Source organism: Schistocerca serialis, chromosome 1 (assembly GCF_023864345.2).
Source record: "Schistocerca serialis cubense isolate TAMUIC-IGC-003099 chromosome 1, iqSchSeri2.2, whole genome shotgun sequence".
In the NCBI taxonomy this organism is placed as follows: Eukaryota; Metazoa; Arthropoda; class Insecta; order Orthoptera; family Acrididae; genus Schistocerca; species Schistocerca serialis.
In genome coordinates this window covers 69,851,748-69,871,983 of record NC_064638.1, presented here as the reverse complement: position 1 = coordinate 69,871,983, position 20,236 = coordinate 69,851,748, and the positions used below count along the sequence as shown (strand labels likewise).

Genomic DNA, 20,236 nt, shown 5'->3' with positions numbered 1-20,236 from the left:
GTGGTTTCAAAATTTTCGGAGTGGCCATATGGGCACAAGTGATGCTGAACGTTCTGGACACCCTGTGGAGGTTACGACTCCAGAAATCATCGATAAAATCCATGATATGGTGATGGATGACAGAAGAGTTAAGGTGTGTGAGATTGCTAGTTCTATGGGAATCTCGAATGAACAGTTACATAATATTTTGCATAAACATTTGGACATAAGAAAGCTCTCTGCAAGATGGGTCCCGTGATTGCTCACGCTTGACCAAAAACAGGATCATGTGAAGTGTTGCAAGGATGGTTTGCAGCTGTTCAGGAAGAATCCGCAGTACTTTAAGCATCACTTAGTCACTGTGGATGAAACATGGATACATTACTATGCTCCCGAGACGAGAAAGTGATCTAAACGATGGGTTACCGAGGGAGAATATGCACCAAAAAAGGCGAAGACCATTCCTTTGGCCAGAAAGGTTATGATGACTGTCTTTTGGGATTCACAAGGGATAATCCTCATCGACTATCTGGAAAAGGGTAAAACTATTACAGGTGCATATTATTCATCGTTATTGGACCGTTGAAAACTGAGCTGCCAGAAAAACACGGGTGATTGGACCAAAAAAAGTCCTTTTCCATCATGACAATGCACCAGCACACCTCAGCAAATGTGTTAGCAAAATTAAAGTTGATAGGATTCCAACTTGTTTCGCATCCCCCCTATTCTTCAGACTTGGCTCCCTCGGACTACTATTTGTTCTCCAATTTGAAGAAATGGCTGGTGGGACAAAGATTTTATTCCAACGAGGAGGTGAGTGCAGCAACTAATAGCTGTTTTGCAGATTTGGACAATTCGTATATTCACAAAGGATCAACAAATTAGAACAGTATTGGACGAAGTGTATAAGTCTAAAAGAAGACCATGTCAAAAAATAAAAAAGGATTACCCCAAACACGTAAGTAGTTTTTGTTTTTGCATGGATTTTTCAAACGCCTCTCATGTAATAAAGAACAGATACAAGAATCTGACTAGTCTGTTTCATTGCACGACTTGGTGCTGCCATTTTCCCAGCACATAAATTCACCAACAAGAATAAACCCAGATTCAGTGCACTGTGTCAACAACAGGATTTTAAATTCCTGTTGACATATCTGAGGAAACATTTTCCAAAGCAAAAGAGCTACAGGTATTCCATTCAATTGCCTGATAAGGATCAAATCAATTATATTGCCATCACATATTCACAAAAAGAAGTTCAGGATAAAGAAGTCTGCAGAGAAGCAAACATTGACTCAGATCACTTTCTTGTGCACTCAAGTGTTAAATTTTCTCCAAAAGAACACATGTCAAGAGTACACGCTACAAGGAATTTGACACACAAAGGATTCAAGAAACTAATATGAAAGAGGAACAGTTCCAAACTATGATTATACAGTAAGCCAGTAGCTAACCTCCAGATGAAGAACTGAGAAAACCTAGGTGGGACTCAGTACATGAAGACATTTTGGAAGAATGAAACAGAAATGTGACAGTAAAAAATAAACAGAAACTAAACATTTTTTCGAGATCAGAAAGCGAGTGACAAAATTAGACAGACAATGAGTAGACAGTGAAAGAACAGTATTAAGTAACTGAAAATAATGTTAATGTAAATATGGAAATCAACATAATTGAAAATAACTTAAATATTAATATAAATATTGAAATCAACATTGTGACTTTTAAAGGATGTTCAACGGAAGATTAGTGGATACACATCACAGTATCTCTGCTTTCTAAAGCTGGATGGTAAACTTGCTCTGAAAAATCACAACTTTAGGGAACTAGCATGATGTTTCTCTGAGAGAAACAACTGTTGAACACCACATTAAGTATTTTCCGGGTAAACTCGTACACACAACGCTCTCAGCCACCCACCAAAGATGAAACCTACAAGCACATTCTTACGCTCAAAAACAGCAGAATATCTGGTGAAGATGATGTCATCACAAAGTTATGAAGCATGTAAGCACAAAAACACTTGGCGAACTTACAAAAATCATATTGGATACTTGACACACAGAAAAACTACCAGAAGAATGGTAGTGCACACTCATTTACCCCCTTGACGAGAAAGGCAATGAGCAGATGTAAGTACTGCAGAGGGATCGCTGTCCTTAAAACCACATACAAGATACTCTCAGCACATTTGCTTCAAACAATACAGGGTGTATATATAGTCTGGCATCACTTTCAGTTATTTATTGTACAAGAACCAAACATTGTACAGATATCATACATTCATAATTTTGAAGAGAAAACCTGATTGGTTTTTTTCCTGTATACCGCCACAGCATAGTTTGGTAATTTGCTGATAGTCAGCACTAGCCACAAACATGCCAAGTTCAGGTGCAGAGCGAGCTTTCTGTGTGTTGAAGTTCGACAAAAACAAGTGTGCTACAGCTGTTCAACGGATGTTTAGAACCAATTATGGTAAGAAGCCATCAACAAGGAAGACCATTTACCACTGGCACAACAAATTCATTATGACGGGTTGTTTGTGCCCGGCAAAGAGTAGCGGATGTCCCACTGTGAGTGAAGTGAATGTGGAGTGCAAACAAGAGACAGTCATAAGGAGTCCAAAGAAATCAATGCGTCGTGCATCCCGTGAACTCGAAATGGCTCCAGTGATAGTGTGCAACGTCCTGCAACAGAAGCTGTCTATGAAACCATTCAAACTGGAGCTAGTGCAAAAGCTCAATGACGGCAACAAAGACAAGTGTTTTGAGTTTTGTTTGCAGTTGCAACAACTGAATGAGGATGGGTATGGCATTGCTGATCTTTTAATTTTTAGTGACGAAGCCACTTTTCACACTAATGGCAAAGTGAACAGGCATAATTGTTGAATCTGAGGTACAAAGTGTCCTCACGAATGCATGGAATTTGAATGTGATTCCCCAAAGGTAAATGTTTTTTGTGCCTTGTCATGTCGAAAACTGTTCAGGCCATTCTTCTTTGCCAAGAGCACTATCACCGTATATTCCTACTTGGACATGTTGCAGCAATGGCAGATGCCTTAAATGCAGTCGGACTCTCCGTTCATCTTTCAGCACAATGGGGCTCCACTCCATTTTCATTGTGAAGTTCGTGGGTACCTGAACACAGAGCTGCCACATCGATGGATTGACCGTGCTACAGAAGGGGACAGCTGTATCATGAAATGGCCTCCCTGATCACAAGATCTCACTCCGTGTGACTTTTTTTCCATTGGGACAGATTAAAGATATGGTGTATGTACTGCCCCCGCCATGTGATGTAGCAGAGCTCTGGGAGGGAATATGGGAAGCGACTGCCACAGTCGACAATGCCATGCTGGGACGGGTATGCCAAGAATTCGATTACCTTATTGACACCTGCTGGGTGGCTCATGGTTTGCATATCAAATGTTTGTAAAACAAGCTTTCAGAGTTTCTCTTCAAAATGCAATGTGTATGACATCTGTACAATGTTTAGTTCTTGTGCAATAAATAATTGAAAGCAATCATACTGTTTGGTGTTGTAATGAATCGCTAATGTGTTGAACAAATAAATTGAGTTCCTGAACCACGTGTTGAAATGATCACAGTTGCACATTGGAAAAGCTGATCTCATGCCAGAACAATAAAATGCCTCTTGCATACATGTTTGCATCAGCTGTGCCCCAAAGAACCACTTGTGAACAACACTGTCGTGTAATCAATGCCTACTGTGACATACATATATAATTGTGCAAGTTGTGACTTACCGGTGGCAAATGTGATCCTTATTCTGTGGTCAGATAATCTAGTATTGTTGTTTGCCCAACTTGAGAAGCAATTTGTCTTGGCTTCAGACAAGAAACTAAATGTAGTCATGTAATAGCTGCACTTAACAAGCAGATGGCTACAGAAGTACAATACATCATAGCTTTGTCACCAAGCACTGGAAAATACACCTTATCAAGCATGTGCTCGCCACAGTCAGAAGCTATAAGAGTTAAAAAACTGCTCTGCACTTAAGAACTCGGCAACTGCTCACCAAATCAACTACTTTGTCATCTTTGCACACTCACAGTCAGTGCAGTTAGTGACAGTATTTTGCGGAATATATGACTGTTGCACTTGCCTGTGGAATCACAGAAAATACTGTGATTTGTTCTGGTGACCTCAACACCCTCACTCAAACTGCTGACCGAATAGCTCAGATGTAGCCATACAAGGGGCATTTGAAAAGTCCGTGCAAAGTCCAAGAGACGGCACCACTGGCATGTATCGAGGTCATGTTTAGTTAGTAGCACCTTTGGAAGAATGCACACAAAGTTTCATCCATATTGGTCTATTTCTTTGTGTTTGCCAAATTAATGGAAATAGGATTCCAACTTGTTTCGCGTCCCCCCTATTCTCCAGACTTGGCTCCCTCGGACTACTATTTGTTCCTCAATTTGAAGAAATGGCTGGCAGGACAAAGATTTTGTTCAAATGAAGAGGTGAGTGCAGCAACTAATAGCTATTTTGCAGACTTGGAAAATTCCTATGATTCGGAAGGGATCAACACATTAGAACAGTGTATAAGTCTAAAAGGAGACTATGTCGAAAAATAAAAAAAGGTTAACCCAAACACGTAAGAAGTTTTTATTTTTGCACGGACTTTCCCAACGCCCTTTGTATATGGGCATTGCAACCATCTCCACCAGAACAGAAACTTCTCTGAAACTCCTGCTAACACAACGAGCTGGACTGTGTAAATGGTTTGTGGTTCTAAAAAATTACACCCCAAAGATGAGTTGCAACAGCTACTCTCTTTCATCAGAAAGAAGTATTACCAACTGATGAGAATATCTCAAAACATTTGGTGTTGTAGCTTGCTAGTGTCGACTACTCTGTGACAAAAGGAAACATTTCAGGAACCAGGAGTGCCAGCAACTAATTTCAAGCAACCCAGACATAGACTATTCTTAGTAGAGCACTCTACCAAACTAAAATTTCTCATTGATACTGGTCTCTCAGTTTACCCTTCTTCTCATCTTCCACATTGGAATATCAATGGCAGTTACCTGTATACTGTGAATTGATCTTCCATTAAGATTTACAACTACATCAACTTACTTCTAAACTGCAGTCTTTGACATCAATTCCTATGGAGGTTTGTTGTTGCTGATGTGCTGTACTTGATTTTTGCAGCAGATTTCTTATCGTTTTACAGCCTCTTTCCAGATATGTTTTTGCAGTTGATGCTTGCTTGACTCTAAAACATAGTTATCTAGCCATGGATACCTAAGCTATACCAACTGTGCTGGCATCAAAGTGATTGCAGGTCATTCACCATACAACAACACATTTCATCAGTTCCCTGAAGTCATCTGTCCATTGCCTACTCCAGCACTAGTAATAAACTCAATGGTATATCAAATAGTCACCATGCCAGGACTGGCAGTGAATGCACAGTCTCGTTGCATGCAACCATAAAATCTAAAGATCGAAAGCCAATAGTTCTCTTTTGTTTCAGCACAAGGATCTGTTGCCCTTCAAATAGTAACTGTGCCTCTCCACTCCACATTGTCTCTAAGAAAAGTAATGGGTGGCACCCTTGTCATGGTTGTCTTCAGCTCAATGCAAGAACAATAGCTAATCATTATCTCAAGACACATATTGAAGACTTTGCTACGCACATTCCTGATAAGACTTTTCTCCACAGCCAACATTGTCTGTGATTTTTATCAAATACCAATTGCACTAGGAGATATACCCAAAACTGCTGTTTGCCTTCCATTTCACCTTTACAAATTTGTGTGAATGCCATTTGGACTGTGCAGTGCCACCCATACTTCCCAATGTTACATGGATGAAGTAACTGGACACGTGTTCTGTTATGTCTACACTGAAGACCTACTAGTAAAGTCTAATGAGGCAGAACATCTAGCACACCTGTATCAACTGTTCGCTTGACTATAAGAACACGGTTTGGGGATTAATTCACAAAAATGTGCCTTCGGAGTGTCGAAAGAAAAATTCTTAGGGTACATTATCAATACACAAGGAATCCTGCTGTTTCAAGAGAGAACGAAAGCTATTTTTCAGTTTCCTCAGCTCACTACAATCTAAATTTTTATAGACTTTTGTGCACAATCATACTTTGTTGGCAACACCTCCATGTGAAATGCTAAAAGGTTGACCTAAATCTGGAGATATACTAAAGTGGACTGCTGAAAAGAAAGCATCCTTAGTGAAAGTAAATGCTGCTATTGTGAAGTCTGCATTTTTAGCCCATCTTCTTGCTGACACACCTCTCGCAGTTACAGTGGATGTGTCATCAACTGTGATTTGAGCTGTGTAATAACATCAAGAGAAACACTACTGAAAACATCTAGCTTTCTTCAGCAAAAAAATTAGCACCTTCGCAACCAAATTTGTCAGTGTATGACCATGTGCTGTAAGAACCATATGCCTCAACCAAAAAGTTTTGGCTCGTGCTTCAAGGTACCATTTTACACTTCTCACAAGCCGTCAGCTACCTGTGTTTATTTTCTGTCAGAAACCAGGTAAGGCATCACCACACCAATAATGACACTATCTCAAAGGAACTTGACTTTGTAGCACCTGCTAATGTGCAGGAAGGAGACAGTGAACTGAAAGCATACCCTGAAACATTGTCACTTGTACAGATCTCAGATATTTGAATACTGAGCTCCTAATGATATACTGCGAAATATCAGTGCACGAGCACAACCATTAATTATGGCACATTTTCACAAGCAAGCAGTTTCTTTTCTTCACAACCTATGTCAACTAGGAGTATGAGCTACTGTACGGCTTGTGAGGAAGGTATTTATTTATTTCCAAACTTCAAGAACAATAGCGAGACATTTTTTTACTAATGCAATGTTTATCAGTGTGGCAAAGTAACTCAACACATTACAGTCCATTCAGTACTTTCACCTCACTGAATCAGTCCTTTGTTAACACCCACATCAACATCACTGGATGTTTACCACCCTGCTGCTAATCATCACAAGGAACAGCTCCATCAGTATTAAAGGCGTTACTCAGATGCCATGACTCAGAAGACTGGACTGAAAGCCTCCCTGTTGTTCCATTAGGCCTCAGTTTCAAAGAAAATCTTTGTGCAACAGTGGCTAAATTAGAGTATGCACAAGCACTTAGATTATTGAGAGAGTTCTTGACAAACACATCAAAGATTATTATTGGAGCCTTGGACCTGGTGCAACATCTTCAGGCACGTATCTGCAAGCTCCACTCTGTTGTTTCAGAAGAACATTGTACCCAGCAATCATTCGTTTTCTGTGGCTTACATTCCTGCAAACAAGGTTTTGTGTGACATGATTCTGTTGGAAAACCCCCCCAGCCACCATACAATTATCGATAGACAGTATTAGAAGGACATGGCAAAACATTTAATGATGATATCAGTTGCTCTTCTGTCATGGTATCCATTGACAGACTTGAGCCACCTTGTGCGCCACCTGAGACATGCACTGGTTCAGAGACAGCAGCTAACATAGAAACACAACCTTCAGCTGATTCCACAAGGACACTGGACACACTCATCTTCCACACAGCCACAGTTGGTGCCTCCAGGTAAACATCAAGTCACAAATTGTTTTGGATGCTGTGTATGTATCAGTCCCAAATGTCATTGACACTTGGCGGGGAGTGATGTGTACAGTGAATCATCTGATACATTTTATGCGATCAGTGTAAAGTATCTCATTCTTTGTGCTCACTTTGAGCTACAAACAAATGAGACATAGAAGCTTCTTGCAGTTGTAGTTAATTGCTTATGTTACGTTGAACAAATAAATTGCATTTATGTGTGACACATCTGTACTAAATTTAACATTCATAAGTTAAACATGAACACAGCAGAAAAAAAGGTCAAACACTTAAAGAATCTCAATGACGTTATAGAGGAAATGGGGCTAGAGAATGGAGCTAATAGACTTGATTACAAAAACTCAAGAAAGCCTACAGGAAAACGCATGACATCTACAGCACAAAATGTGTGTCCACACATACAATGGTTAGCCATTACAATGATCAGTCCTGAAGCTCTGTAGGCAAGTGAAATTTTAATTTTCAAGGGAAAAGTTATCTGGGAAACAACCAAGGTAAATTTTTGGTTGAGAAAAAACAGATAATCGATACATGATGAACTGCTGTAAAACAACAGAGAAAAACACTATACTAAAGTGGGAAAATAACTCTGATCATAAGTTCTTAACAAAGTTCAGATAAACACTGTTTGAGTAATGTTTTTGAGCAACATAGAAAAATAACTAAGGCTGTTCCAAGTTCAGAACACATTCAGGATAGTGACAGTCTGATAGAAATTCTAAATCTGACAACACAGTCCGCTAAGGAACAGTTAGAGACTAAGTTTCAAGGAAGAATGTTCTATGTCCAGCGAGGCCAAATGACAGGCAGTCACAGAAAGAGTATGACGTCAAGAAACAGTCTTCCTGTCAGGACTGCTGGTTCTGTAGAGAGGCTGCACTGCAGGATCCAGGGTGAGGTGGCTGGCTTTGGACGGTAATTGTACCATAACAAGTAAACTCACTCAGTGCTTGGCTGGAACTCGCTGCCCAGAGTCCATATGCCGCCCTAAGTACATCACCCAGCGCCAGGATACATTCAGTCTTGCTTCATATCATGTGGCTGGCACAAGAAAGAGGTTTGTGCTGCCAGCAACCTCTGCTGACACTTTGGTCATCATCGGGTGGTTGAGTGTGCTACAGCAACTCACAAATATCTTCTGCAAGAAAGCAGGCTGAAAAGTACCCAAATTACATCCCAGCGTAACTGGGATGTAGTTTGGGTTGGAGGCTGGATAGGTGCATTGCCTACCTATAGCAGTTGTTGTTGTTGGTGGTGGTGGTGGTGGCGGTGGCGGTGGCGGTGATCATCGTCGTTGTCGTCTTCAGTTTGATGATTGGTTTGATGCATCTGTCCATGCTTCTCTATCCTGTGCAAGCTTCGTCTCTGAGTAAATACTGTAACCTACATCCTATTGAACCTGTTTACTGTATTCATCTCTTGGTCTCCCTCTACGATTTTAAATCTCCCCACACTTCTCTACTAAATTGGTGATCCCTTGATATCTCAGAATGTATTCTTCCAACCAATCCCTTCTTCTAATCAGGTTGTGCCACAAATTTGTTTTCTCCCTGATTCCATTCAGTACCCTCTCATTAGTTACATTATCTATCAAGCTAATCTTCAGCATTCTTGTGGAGCACCTCATTTCAAAAGCTTCTGTTCTCTTCTTATATAAGCCATTTAGCATCCAAGTTTCACATACATGGCTACACTCCATACAAATACTTTGAGAAAAGACTCCCTGATACTTCAGTCTATACTCGATGTTAACAAATTTCTCTTCTTCAGAAACACTTTTCTTTCCATTGCCAGTTTACATTATATATCCTTTGTACTTCATATTCATCAGTTATTTTGCTGCCCAAATAGCAAAACTTATCTGCTACTCTAAGTGCCTCATTTCATAAACTAATTGCTTCAGCATCACCTGATTTTATTCAACAGCATTCCATTATCCTCATTTGCTTTTGTTGATGTTCATCTCATATCCCACTTTCAAGAACTGTCCATTCCATTAAACTCCTCTTCTAAGTCCTTTGCTCTCTCTGACAGAATTACAATGTCTTTGGCAAACCTCAAAGTTTTTATTTTGTTAATTCTAGCTCCAAATTTTTCTGTTGTTTCCTTTACTGGTTGCTCAGTATACAGACTGAATGACATTGGAGATAGGCTATGACCCTGTCTTACTCCTATCTCCACCATTGCTTCCCTTTCATGCCCCTCAACTCTGCCATCTGCTTTCTGTACAAATTGTAAATAGTTTTTCGCTTCCTGTGTTTTACCTCTGCTGTCTTTGGAATTTGAAAGAGAGTATTCCACCCAACAAAGTCAAAAGCTTTCTGTAAGTCTACAAATCCTGTATACATAAGTTTGCCTTATTTTTAAACGGTCTTCTTTGAGAAATTGTTGGTTCAGTATTGCCTCACATGTTCCTACATTTCTCCAGAATCCAAAATGATCTTCTCCAAGGTTGGCTTTTACCAGTTTTTCCATTCTTCTGTAAAGAATTCTTGTTGGCATTTTGCAATGGTGACTTGTTAAACTGATAGTTTGGTAATTTTCACTGCTGTAACACCTGCTTTCTTTGGAATTGGAATTATTATATTCTTCCATAAGTCTAAGGATAGTTTGCTTGCCTCATACAACTTCATCACCAGATGGAAGAGTTTTGTCATGGCTGGCTCTCCAAAGACTATCAGTAGTTCGAATGGAATGTTGCCTACTCCCGGGGTCTTGTTTTGACTTAGGTCTTTCAGTGCTCTGTCAGATTCTTCATACAGTATCATATCTCCCACCTCCTCTTCATCTACGTCCTCTTCTATTTCAATAATATTGTTCTCAAGTATATCTCCCTTGTATAGAGTGTTTGTATAATCCTTCCACCTTTCAGCTTTCCCTTCTTTGCATAGGACTGGTTTTCTGTCTCAGCTCTTAGTTCTCTTTTCTCCCAAGCTCTCTTTAATTTTTCTTTAGGTGGCATCTGTCTTTCCCCTGGTGGTAATATATGATTCTAAATGTAAAGATTTAGAATCCATAGGACATACCATCACTTTTTAGGGTTCTGTACCTCAGCCAGTGGAAGTGGAACACACATAGGATAACGTTTCGGTAACGTTTCCCAAAAATTAATTTTTCCTGGTCAAGAAATGAAATACAAATAAAACCTATAAAAAGAAGTAAAGCAATTTTGGTAACTTTTTAATACACAAAGTGAAATCTGTAAATCCATATACCCCATCTAAGTAAATTCACTGTTAGTGAACGAGTAAAGAAAAGATAGAAGCACTTAATTCTGTCACTGAGATAAACTTCCAAAATATGACTATCACTGGAGTAAAAAAACTAAAAGCACTATCTGTTGACTCTTTGGTGACTACAAAACTAATGGTGTCATGTATAGGTTCTTTGCTGTACTATGCTGTCACTTAGGTAAACATCCAAACTACTAAGTTGAGCAGACACATATAAAATTTAAAAAACAATTCTTTCCAGTATCTGATTTTGATTAAATTACATACAAATTTAAGACATTTCTTTAAGTATTAAGTGAAGAATTTAGGTTGTTTTCATTACACATATGTATAGTAGTACCGTATCTACTTGGGGAACTAAAGGTTTTAAGTTCTATCTTTTATTTCCATTCAAAATGCATAAAGTACATATTGCACATACACGATATTAGGCCTAATTTTTTGGGTATACAAGTTTTGATTTTTAACGTTAGTTTAACTGCATTACATTACTATATTAATAGTATACACATATATTAGTGTTCCACATAACTTTAGTGGCTTTTGTGATCTGTAGTTAATAGAATATTACTGTTATTGCCTAGATAAATTTTGTAAAAAATATTGTAAACAACCATGAGCGAGAAGTGTTTGAGCTGCTGTAGGAAAGTCAGTTCTGGGGTTCTGTGCAGCTGTTGTGGCAGATGGTTACATTGGGGTGAATGTAGTGGCATAGGAATCGGGGAAGTAAGTGGGTCTCTTCCATGGTATTGCAGATTATGTTCAAAGGATAGGAAAATAGTGGAACAGTAAGGGAAGATTAGAGCCCTTTAGGCTGAACTGGATAGTGCTAGGGAGGAACTGATGAGGTTAAGGGGGGAGGAGGGTGAAGACAGGTGGGAAGTGGTAGCAAGGAACAGGGGCCACAGAAAGAGAACAGTATCAGACAGTTTCATCATTGGCACAAACAATAGATTTGCCTTGCTATCTCAGTCAGCTAAGGAAGAGGCTCAAGTAGATGTAAGTGTAGTCAGCACTCAACAGACTTTCACTAGGAAACCAACTGTTGCAAAAAAAAGTAGAAAGTAGGAGGAAAGCTCTGTTGTTGGGTAGTAGCCATGGAAGAGGTATGGTCCAGATTTTGCAGGAAAAATTAGGTGACAAGGTACCAGGTCAGATGTCTTAGCCAAGTGATAGAAGGTTTTACAAAGCAGGATCATGTTGTGGTAGTGGGGGCAGCAGGAAACAGTATTGATAGGGACCAGGGCTACAATATTGAGTGTGACCTGGTCAAAAAAGCATCTGCAACGAACCATACACATGTTGGCATGGTTCCCGCTTTCATGCGGTATGACCGACCCCAGTTGAACAGTTCTGTCAGGAGGGTCAATATGGAGCTAGATCAGCAGCTTTGGGCGGCTACTTTGTCAGGCATAGGTTTGGTTTCTGCTGATTGTGGTTGGAGGTGGGACTGCACAAGACATGGCCTGCATCTCAATAGGAAATGGAAGGGTAAACTGGCTGGGATGATAGCAAGATCTTAAGGGGGTGGGGCACTGAAACTCAAGGTAGTACTTTTTTAGGCTAAGATCAGTATCCAATCAGCCTACATTGATGAAATTATGCTTAACAAAAAGTTCAGACAGGCAGATACTAGTGATGTGAAGATATCACAAGATTCTCATAACAGTACAGTGAAAAATAATGTTAATATGTCACAAGATTCACATAAAAGCACAGTAAAAAATAATGTTAATATATTGCATCAGGATATCAGGGGATTAAAAAACAAAGTAGATGAGCTTCTTGTTTGTATAGAAGATTTAGAAACTGAGGGTGGAATAGATGTACTATGCCTGTCTGAACATCATATAGTCACAGGTATGGAAATGGTAAATGTAGGTGGATATAAGCTTTCAGCACATGTAAGTAGAGACACTATGGAGAGAGGAGTTGCCATATATGTTAAAATTTGACATCAGTTATTGATGTTCCTTCTTGGGTGGCACAGTGATAGATAACGTTTTCATAGACCAAGATAAATTCAATCAAATAAAAACTTTTCCTGTTAAGAATGTTCTGTCTGCTCACGATGCACAGCTAGCTACAGAATATGATATAGCTCCATATAGTAATGCAAAACAGTCCTCCAAAATAGTGTGTTCCATTAACGATTTAACACTTCAAAATTTTAGGGAATGCTTGCAACAGTTAGACTGGGATGAGGTGTACAGGGAACATGATGCTAATTTAAAATTTAACCTATTTCATGATACCTTTGTGAGTATATTTGAAAACAGATTCCCAAAGAAGATAGAATATAGTTTTAAGAAACCATGTAAAAAGCCATGGCTTACTAAAGGGATAAAAATATCTTGTAAACAGAAAAGGGAAATGTATCTTAGAGCTAGTAGGAGTAATGATCCTGAAACAATGAAACATTATAAAAACTACTGCACTATATTAAGAAAAGTTATTAAAAAATTCGGAAGTATGTGCATTATGTCTGAGATTAGCACATCTGATAATAATAAAATTAAAACAATTTGGAATATTATGAAAAGGGAAACAGGGCAACTGAGAGCACAGGAAGACTTTATTTCTAACAAATGCAATGAAAAGTTTGTTAACAAGAAGTCAGAAGTAGAAAACACTTGTAATCATTTTTAAGTGCTGCAGAGAAAATAGGTTCCAGCTATTCATTCGAAAATGCAAGGCAGTATATGACAGAGGCAGTACCTATGCAATTTGATAAAATTGAAATTCAACCCATCAATCCTACTGAAATTAGGAAAATAATCAATTCACTCAAAAGTAAAAGCTCACATGGAATTGATGGCATTTCCAACAGAGTACTAAAAGCTTGTTCCCAACAAATAAGTGGGATTCTCAGCCACATATGTAGTAGCTCACTGAAACAGGGAATTTTTCCAGATATACTGAAATATGCTATTGTTAAACCATTGCATAAAAAAGGGGATAGATCTGGTGCTAACAACTACTGCCCAATCTCACTTCTGACAGCTTTATCCAAAAATTTTGAAAAAGTAATGTATTCAAGAGTAGCATCACATATTTGTAAAAATGGAGTAATAACTAAATGTGAATTTGGTTTTTAGAAATGCTTTTCAACAGAAAATGCTATATATGAGTGAGACAGTGCACAAATGGTTTAATTCATACTTAACTGGAAGAATGCAGAAGGTTGAAATTAATAGTACAGATAGTGTACAAAAAAACAGCAGAGTCTTCTAACTGGGGAGGTATCAAGAATGGTGTCCCACAGGGTTCAGTCTTGGGACCCTTGTTGTTCTTAATATATATTAACGACTTGCCACTCTATATTCATGAAGATGCAAAGTTAGTTCTTTTTGCTGATGATACAAGTATAGTAATCACACTCAAGAAGCAAGAATCAGCTGAGGAAATTGCAAATAATGTCTTTCAGAAAAATTATTAAATGGTTCTCTGCAAATGAACTCTCACTAAATTTTGAAAAAACCCAGTTTATACAATTCTGTACAGTAAATGGCATAACACCATTGATAAATATAGACTATGAATGGAAGTCTCTTGCTAAGGTAGAATACTCAAAATTTCTGGGTGTGTACATTGATGAGAAATTGAATTAGAAGGAACACATCAATGATCTGCTGAAATGGTTAGGTTTAGCTACTTATGATATTAGGGTTATTGAAAATTTTGGTGATAAACATATCAGTAAATTAGCCTACTGTGCCTATTTTCAGTCACTATTTTCATATGGCATCATATTTTGGGGCAATTCGTCATTAAGAGAGAAAGTATTCATTGTACAAAAGTGTGTGATCAGAATAATAGCTGGAGTCCACCCAAGATCACCTTGCAGACATTTATTTAAGGAACTCGGGATATTCACAGTACCTTCACAATACATATATTCACTTATGAAATTTGTCTTTAATAACCCATCCCAATTAAAAAATAACAGCAAAGTGCATAGCTACAACACTAGAAGAAAGGCTGATATTCACTATTCTGGATTAAATCTCACTTTGGCACAGAAAGAGGTGAAGTATGCTGCCACATAAATCTTTGGTCATTTGCCAAATAGAATTAAAAGTCTGACAGATAGCCAACCAACATTTAAAAGCAAATTAAAAGAATATCTGAATGACAACTCCTTCTACTCAATAGATGACTTCTTAGATATGAAGTAGTAATTGTAAAAAAAAAAAAAATAATTTGTGTAAAGAAAACTTATGTTAAAGTGACACACTCAACATCATTACAATATCGTATTCATGATCTACGGAACAAGGATTAATGTAATGTAAGGCCTATATCCTGCCCCAAGCTATGTTTACGTTACCTTTAGAATCCCCATGAAAATTCATCTAGTGGTTTTGGAGATTAGCATGTTCAAGTTCAATTTTAATGGAATAAAACCTGTATATTGTCCCAAGCTATGCTAAAGTTACACGTGAAAACCCTATAAAATTTCATCTAGTAATTTTGGAGATTAGCGTGTTCAGACAGACAGGTATGATGATTTTAGATAAAACTTTAAATATGATATCCTTTTTCTTCCATGATTCAAGAAATAGACTGTACATTCCCCCAAGCTACGCTCAAATTACCTGCGAAAACCCCATGAAAATTCCTCTAGAAGTTTTGGAGGTTAGCATGTTCATATATATGAACAGACCGATACGATGATTTCACGGCTTTATTATTAGCTATATTGTCATTTTATTTTGCATTTATTTATTTTGACTGAATAAACTCGTTGATTATGTCACTGGGGTCAAGTTTACAAGCTGTGTTGCATCATGTGGGCAAGATGTTAGTCTGCTTTCACCCATGATACTGCAGTCACATAAGCATATCTTAACCAATATTTTGAAGAAACCTTTGAAATATTCATATGGGAAGCTGTGTCAGTGCACTTTATCTGCTCTTTCACATAGAACTTGAAAGTAGCTATTACTTTAACTAGCTACTATAGCTCTGCTATATTTGGCATCAGAATACACATCTTCGAGCATAAGACAGAGCTTTCATTTCTGGTGTTTCTTCACGGGAAATTAGTCACATAAAAATTTTTGGTATATCCGAGATTTATTTTGTATGCACTTATTATTCTGTTAAATACTTTAAAAACACTTTAGCTCAAAGAGTGCTGCTTTAGTCCTTAGTCGGCAATAATCAGATGCCTTCAGTCAAGTGGCATTATGTGGAATGTGGAATGTGGAATGTATTGCTTCAACACCTTCTCATCGACAAATGAGATCCCACAATATTGTAGCAAAGGTGCAACAAGAGCTTCATTGTTGAGCATGAGATAGTTGTGTAAGTTGTGTAAGTGGCAGCTGTGTGAACCAAATGTACTGTTGCCATAGAAACCCCATTAGAGATACATATATGTTTGGTAATAGTAATTTTCTTGATCAGACTCCCTTATCGAAATGATGCCATGACAACATCATGCATTTGCTGTCGCAGGATGAGGAAGAGCTTCTCATTGGAAGAAATGACAGGAACACGAGGTATAGGAAAATTCGTATATTTCTCTACTTTAATTCATAGACCACATTTTTTTAAAAAAACTGGCCACATGGTCAGGTTTTGCACCCAGTCCGTGCCTGTGCCCTTGCCAGGAGCCTATCTTGCTAGGTCCTTGGTACGGCCATATCCAGAACATGTTTCTGTAACACTTGAGTGTAAATAAACAAAATAGGCAAGTTTTGAGACTGTGATATCTCCAATATGGCAAGTGTTGCTAAGCACAGCCTTCACAAGATTGAGAGGAAGTTGGCACACTTAAGAATTCTGAACAATGTATTCACTTTTCTGCTGACTTTTGGGAGCAGTAACAATCTCATGTCAGCTCTTCTGCTGAGGAACGAATAGAATATTGCTGGTGTTTATTACTTGTGAATTTACTGCGAATCATTTCAGAATATCTGCAAGCAAAGGGCAGTCTTTAGGGTGCCAGATATTTTGTTGTCACTCACGATGCTTATTTCATCAGAAATCATTGTAAAGTTGCTAGCACTGGTGGAGAGAAAGGGTAGATAATTACAGTATGTTAGAAATTGTAGGAGACTAAGAACAAATTCCTGTAGAACTCCACAAATGCTGTTCCCAGACACTGTTTCCTATTCCCATTTTTAAATCTAAAACTATTTTTTTGCTGCCTGACCTGTAGGTAAGATTTTAGCCAGTCATAGTGAGCAATGCAAAATCACAGAATACACCAATTAACAGTGTTTTCTTGTCAACATATTTCAAAACATCATTTACCAATATAAACATGGCAACAGTTGTAGTCTAAATGCAGAGGATATCCACAGATCATGGTCAATACATTGGTAGATTGTACTGTTCATAGGCATATATGGTGGCACTTTATGCCAACAAAAAACTTTACGATTATGAATAGTTTCCCAATTCAAGGGCTGGGCAGTGTGAGTAGTGTTTGAAAGCAAAAAGACAAATTTCACATTCATTAGGGTGGCATTGCAATGTGATTTAGCACTGTCCACAACTGAACACTTTGCTATTTTACCTTCTCATTTGTTAATCAAATAAACACTTGGTCATTAATGTCTTTCTCATCCATGTACAGCAATTTGAACATCACTAAGTGTTCAGTTCACCTAAGTCAATCTTTTTAACACATATAAGTATTGCAAGTTTGTCTGTAGTGGCTGGTTTTTCAAATTCAGCTATCATAGTAATGCAAACGGAGTTGCTGTTTCTTTAAAAAGTTTTCCTCCCTTAAAGTTTTATATTTTATCTTTTTTTCCTATCTTACACAATAAATAGCAAATGTTAATGTAGTTTTTCTTTCCTTGCATCCTTACTGGTACTCAACATTTGTGAGCCCCTGTAGCACAGCCTCACAGCTGCTCATTTTGTCTTCAACAGGAAAAGTATACCTTTTCTGTGAATCTTTCAGTAGAACATAGTATATTAAAATTTCGTTTTCTTCCTGGAGAAAGGTTTTGTGCATATGTACATATATTAGTGATTCAGATTTAGCTAGAAATATGTTTACTGTGGATAATATTAATCTCTTGTGTAACATTCATGAATATCAAATAGATTGCTACTTGCCTGTCTGCATTTTTGATCTGTCTTTTTCTTTTTCCAGCACATCGATGAAGTTGGTTTCCGCAGCAGTTTCTTCAGCAGTGAAGTTACTAAACTCATTTCTGTAGTAATAAAAGATGTACGCATAAATAAAGATGTGTTTGGCAGTGACGTTAAAGGTGATAAAGTAAATAAAGCTCATCTTTCTAAAGGGGAGAGTGAAAGCCCCAACTTCTGCAATAAGAAGATTCCTCCGGTGATAATTACATTTGCACAGGTACAATCAGTGTACTTTGTTCCCATAATTTCATTGTACAACATTCCATATGTGTAATTATGATGTATATCTTTTCATAATAAAAATAAATAAAATAAAAAAAACTTGATAAGGAAATATTGTCAAACAGTGGAAATTCCAGGTTGAAATATCAATATTATTATGATAAGGATAGATTACTTCTCAATGTAGAGGCAAAACACTGAGTTGTAGCCAGCCACAACAATAAAGACTGTTACAAACTGAGCTTTTCGCAAAGCCATCTTCAGGGGGGGAGGGGGGGGGGGGAATATGTGCACACTTCTACACGAGTGGACTGAGTGTGCAGGGAATTGATTTTGGGCAGACGAGGCTGCCTGGCACGGTGTTGGGGAGGGTGAGGGTGGGGGGAATGGGGAGCAGAAAAGGAGAGAAGCAGAGAGGGGAAATGACGAGTGGCATTGACAGAGAGCAGAGCACAATGGGGGGGGGGGGGGGGGGGGATGTGAATCAGGAGGAAGTGATAGGACAGAGAGGGTGGAAACTATTGTTGGCTTTAGGATGTGGGGACAGTAGGTTACTCTAGGTTGAGAATGGGATGATATCTTAATATCCCCCTCCCCTTTTCCCCGCCCCACTACAGATTGCTGTTTCCTCTTGACGCGACACCATTGCATTCTGGCCCCAGCAGCCAGAGAGAGTGGTCATGTATGAGTGTGGTGTGCCTCCTTATATCATTGTGTGTTTTTTCTCTTCCTTTCTGAAGAAACCCGTGGCCAGAAGCTCTGTGTGTAACAGCTTTTTGTTGTGGTTGTCTGCAACTCAGTGTGTCATTTTTATGCTGAGTTGCAATCCATCCTTTTCATAATATTGTTCATATCATAGTTAAAGTAGGGACAACAGGCAAGTTGGATCAGAACCAATCAAATTTTTAACATTTGAATACTGTATGTTCTTTCAAAAACATAAGAATAAACAAACAGCCTGGAATAGGCATAGCAAAGTGATGTAGGGAGTATAGGAAGCTCTACAGAATTTCTTGCTATGACAACACAAAACAAATAAAATCATATAAAAAAGCAGCAAGGAATATAAAGCAGTATTTCACATGAAAGAAAACATTCAAATGACAGTTGTCACAGATTAATCTTTGTGACCAAAAAATGATGCAATGAGGTCTAGTCTCTCTCTCTCTCTCTCTCTCTCTCTCTCTCTCTCTCTCTCTCTCTGTGTGTGTGTGTGTGTGTGTGTGTGTGTGTGTGTGTGTGTGTGTGTGTGTGTGTGTGTGATGGATAGAATGACCACCAAAATTCATTGGCATTGTTTATGTTTAGTGTTGTTACTAGAATAATGACCGAGCGAGGTAGCGCAGTGGTTAGACACTGAACTCGCATTCGGGAGGACGACAGTTCAATCCCCCATCCGGCCCTCCTGATTTAGGTTTTCCATGATTTCCCTAAATCGCTCCAGGCAAATGCCGGGATGGTTCCTTTGAAAGGGCACGGCCGACTTCCTTCCCCATCCTTCCCTAATCCGATGAGACCGATGACCTCGATGTCTAATCTTCTTCCCCAAAGAACCCAACTAGAATAACGGGTGTGAACGGCATCAGATATTGAGTGATCACTGTGAAAGATACAGAGATGCTGTGCCTTGTGTCAGACAGCAAGCACATGACAGAGCTTGCAAGGGGCCTCATTGTGGGTCTCCGTTCGGACGGCTGGTGAAATTGAACAATATCCAGATTTGTAGGGCATCGTATGTGACTGTGACCTGATACTGGACTGATTGGCAATCTCAGGACAGACATACTTGGTGTCCAGGTTCCGGCCAATCGTATTGACCACCACAAGGAATGATTGCCATATTGGGACCAAGCACATCGTAATACTGTTACATCTGTGCCCATTATCTGAGAACTCACTGCAGCTTTCTATGTCATCGTGCTCCATTGGTCAGAGTCTAGCAGTAGGAGGAATATGGAATTACTATTCCATATCTGGGTATCCATTAGTGCTACAACATAAATGACTGTGTTTGAATGGTGCTGTGACACGTAAGTATGGAGTGCTGATGAATGG

General features: G+C 38.7%; 1 protein-coding gene across 1 annotated transcript in view; it reads left to right on the top strand.

Annotated features, from left to right (window-relative positions):
- Positions 1 to 20,236, top strand: part of LOC126461608 (protein KIAA0100) — a 320,706-nt gene that overhangs the window by 10,598 nt on the left and 289,872 nt on the right. Inside the window, exon 3 of the mRNA XM_050096009.1 lies at positions 17,961 to 18,176. Within this exon, the coding sequence (XP_049951966.1) occupies positions 17,961 to 18,176 (216 nt within the window). The remainder of the gene's footprint in view (positions 1 to 17,960; positions 18,177 to 20,236) is intronic.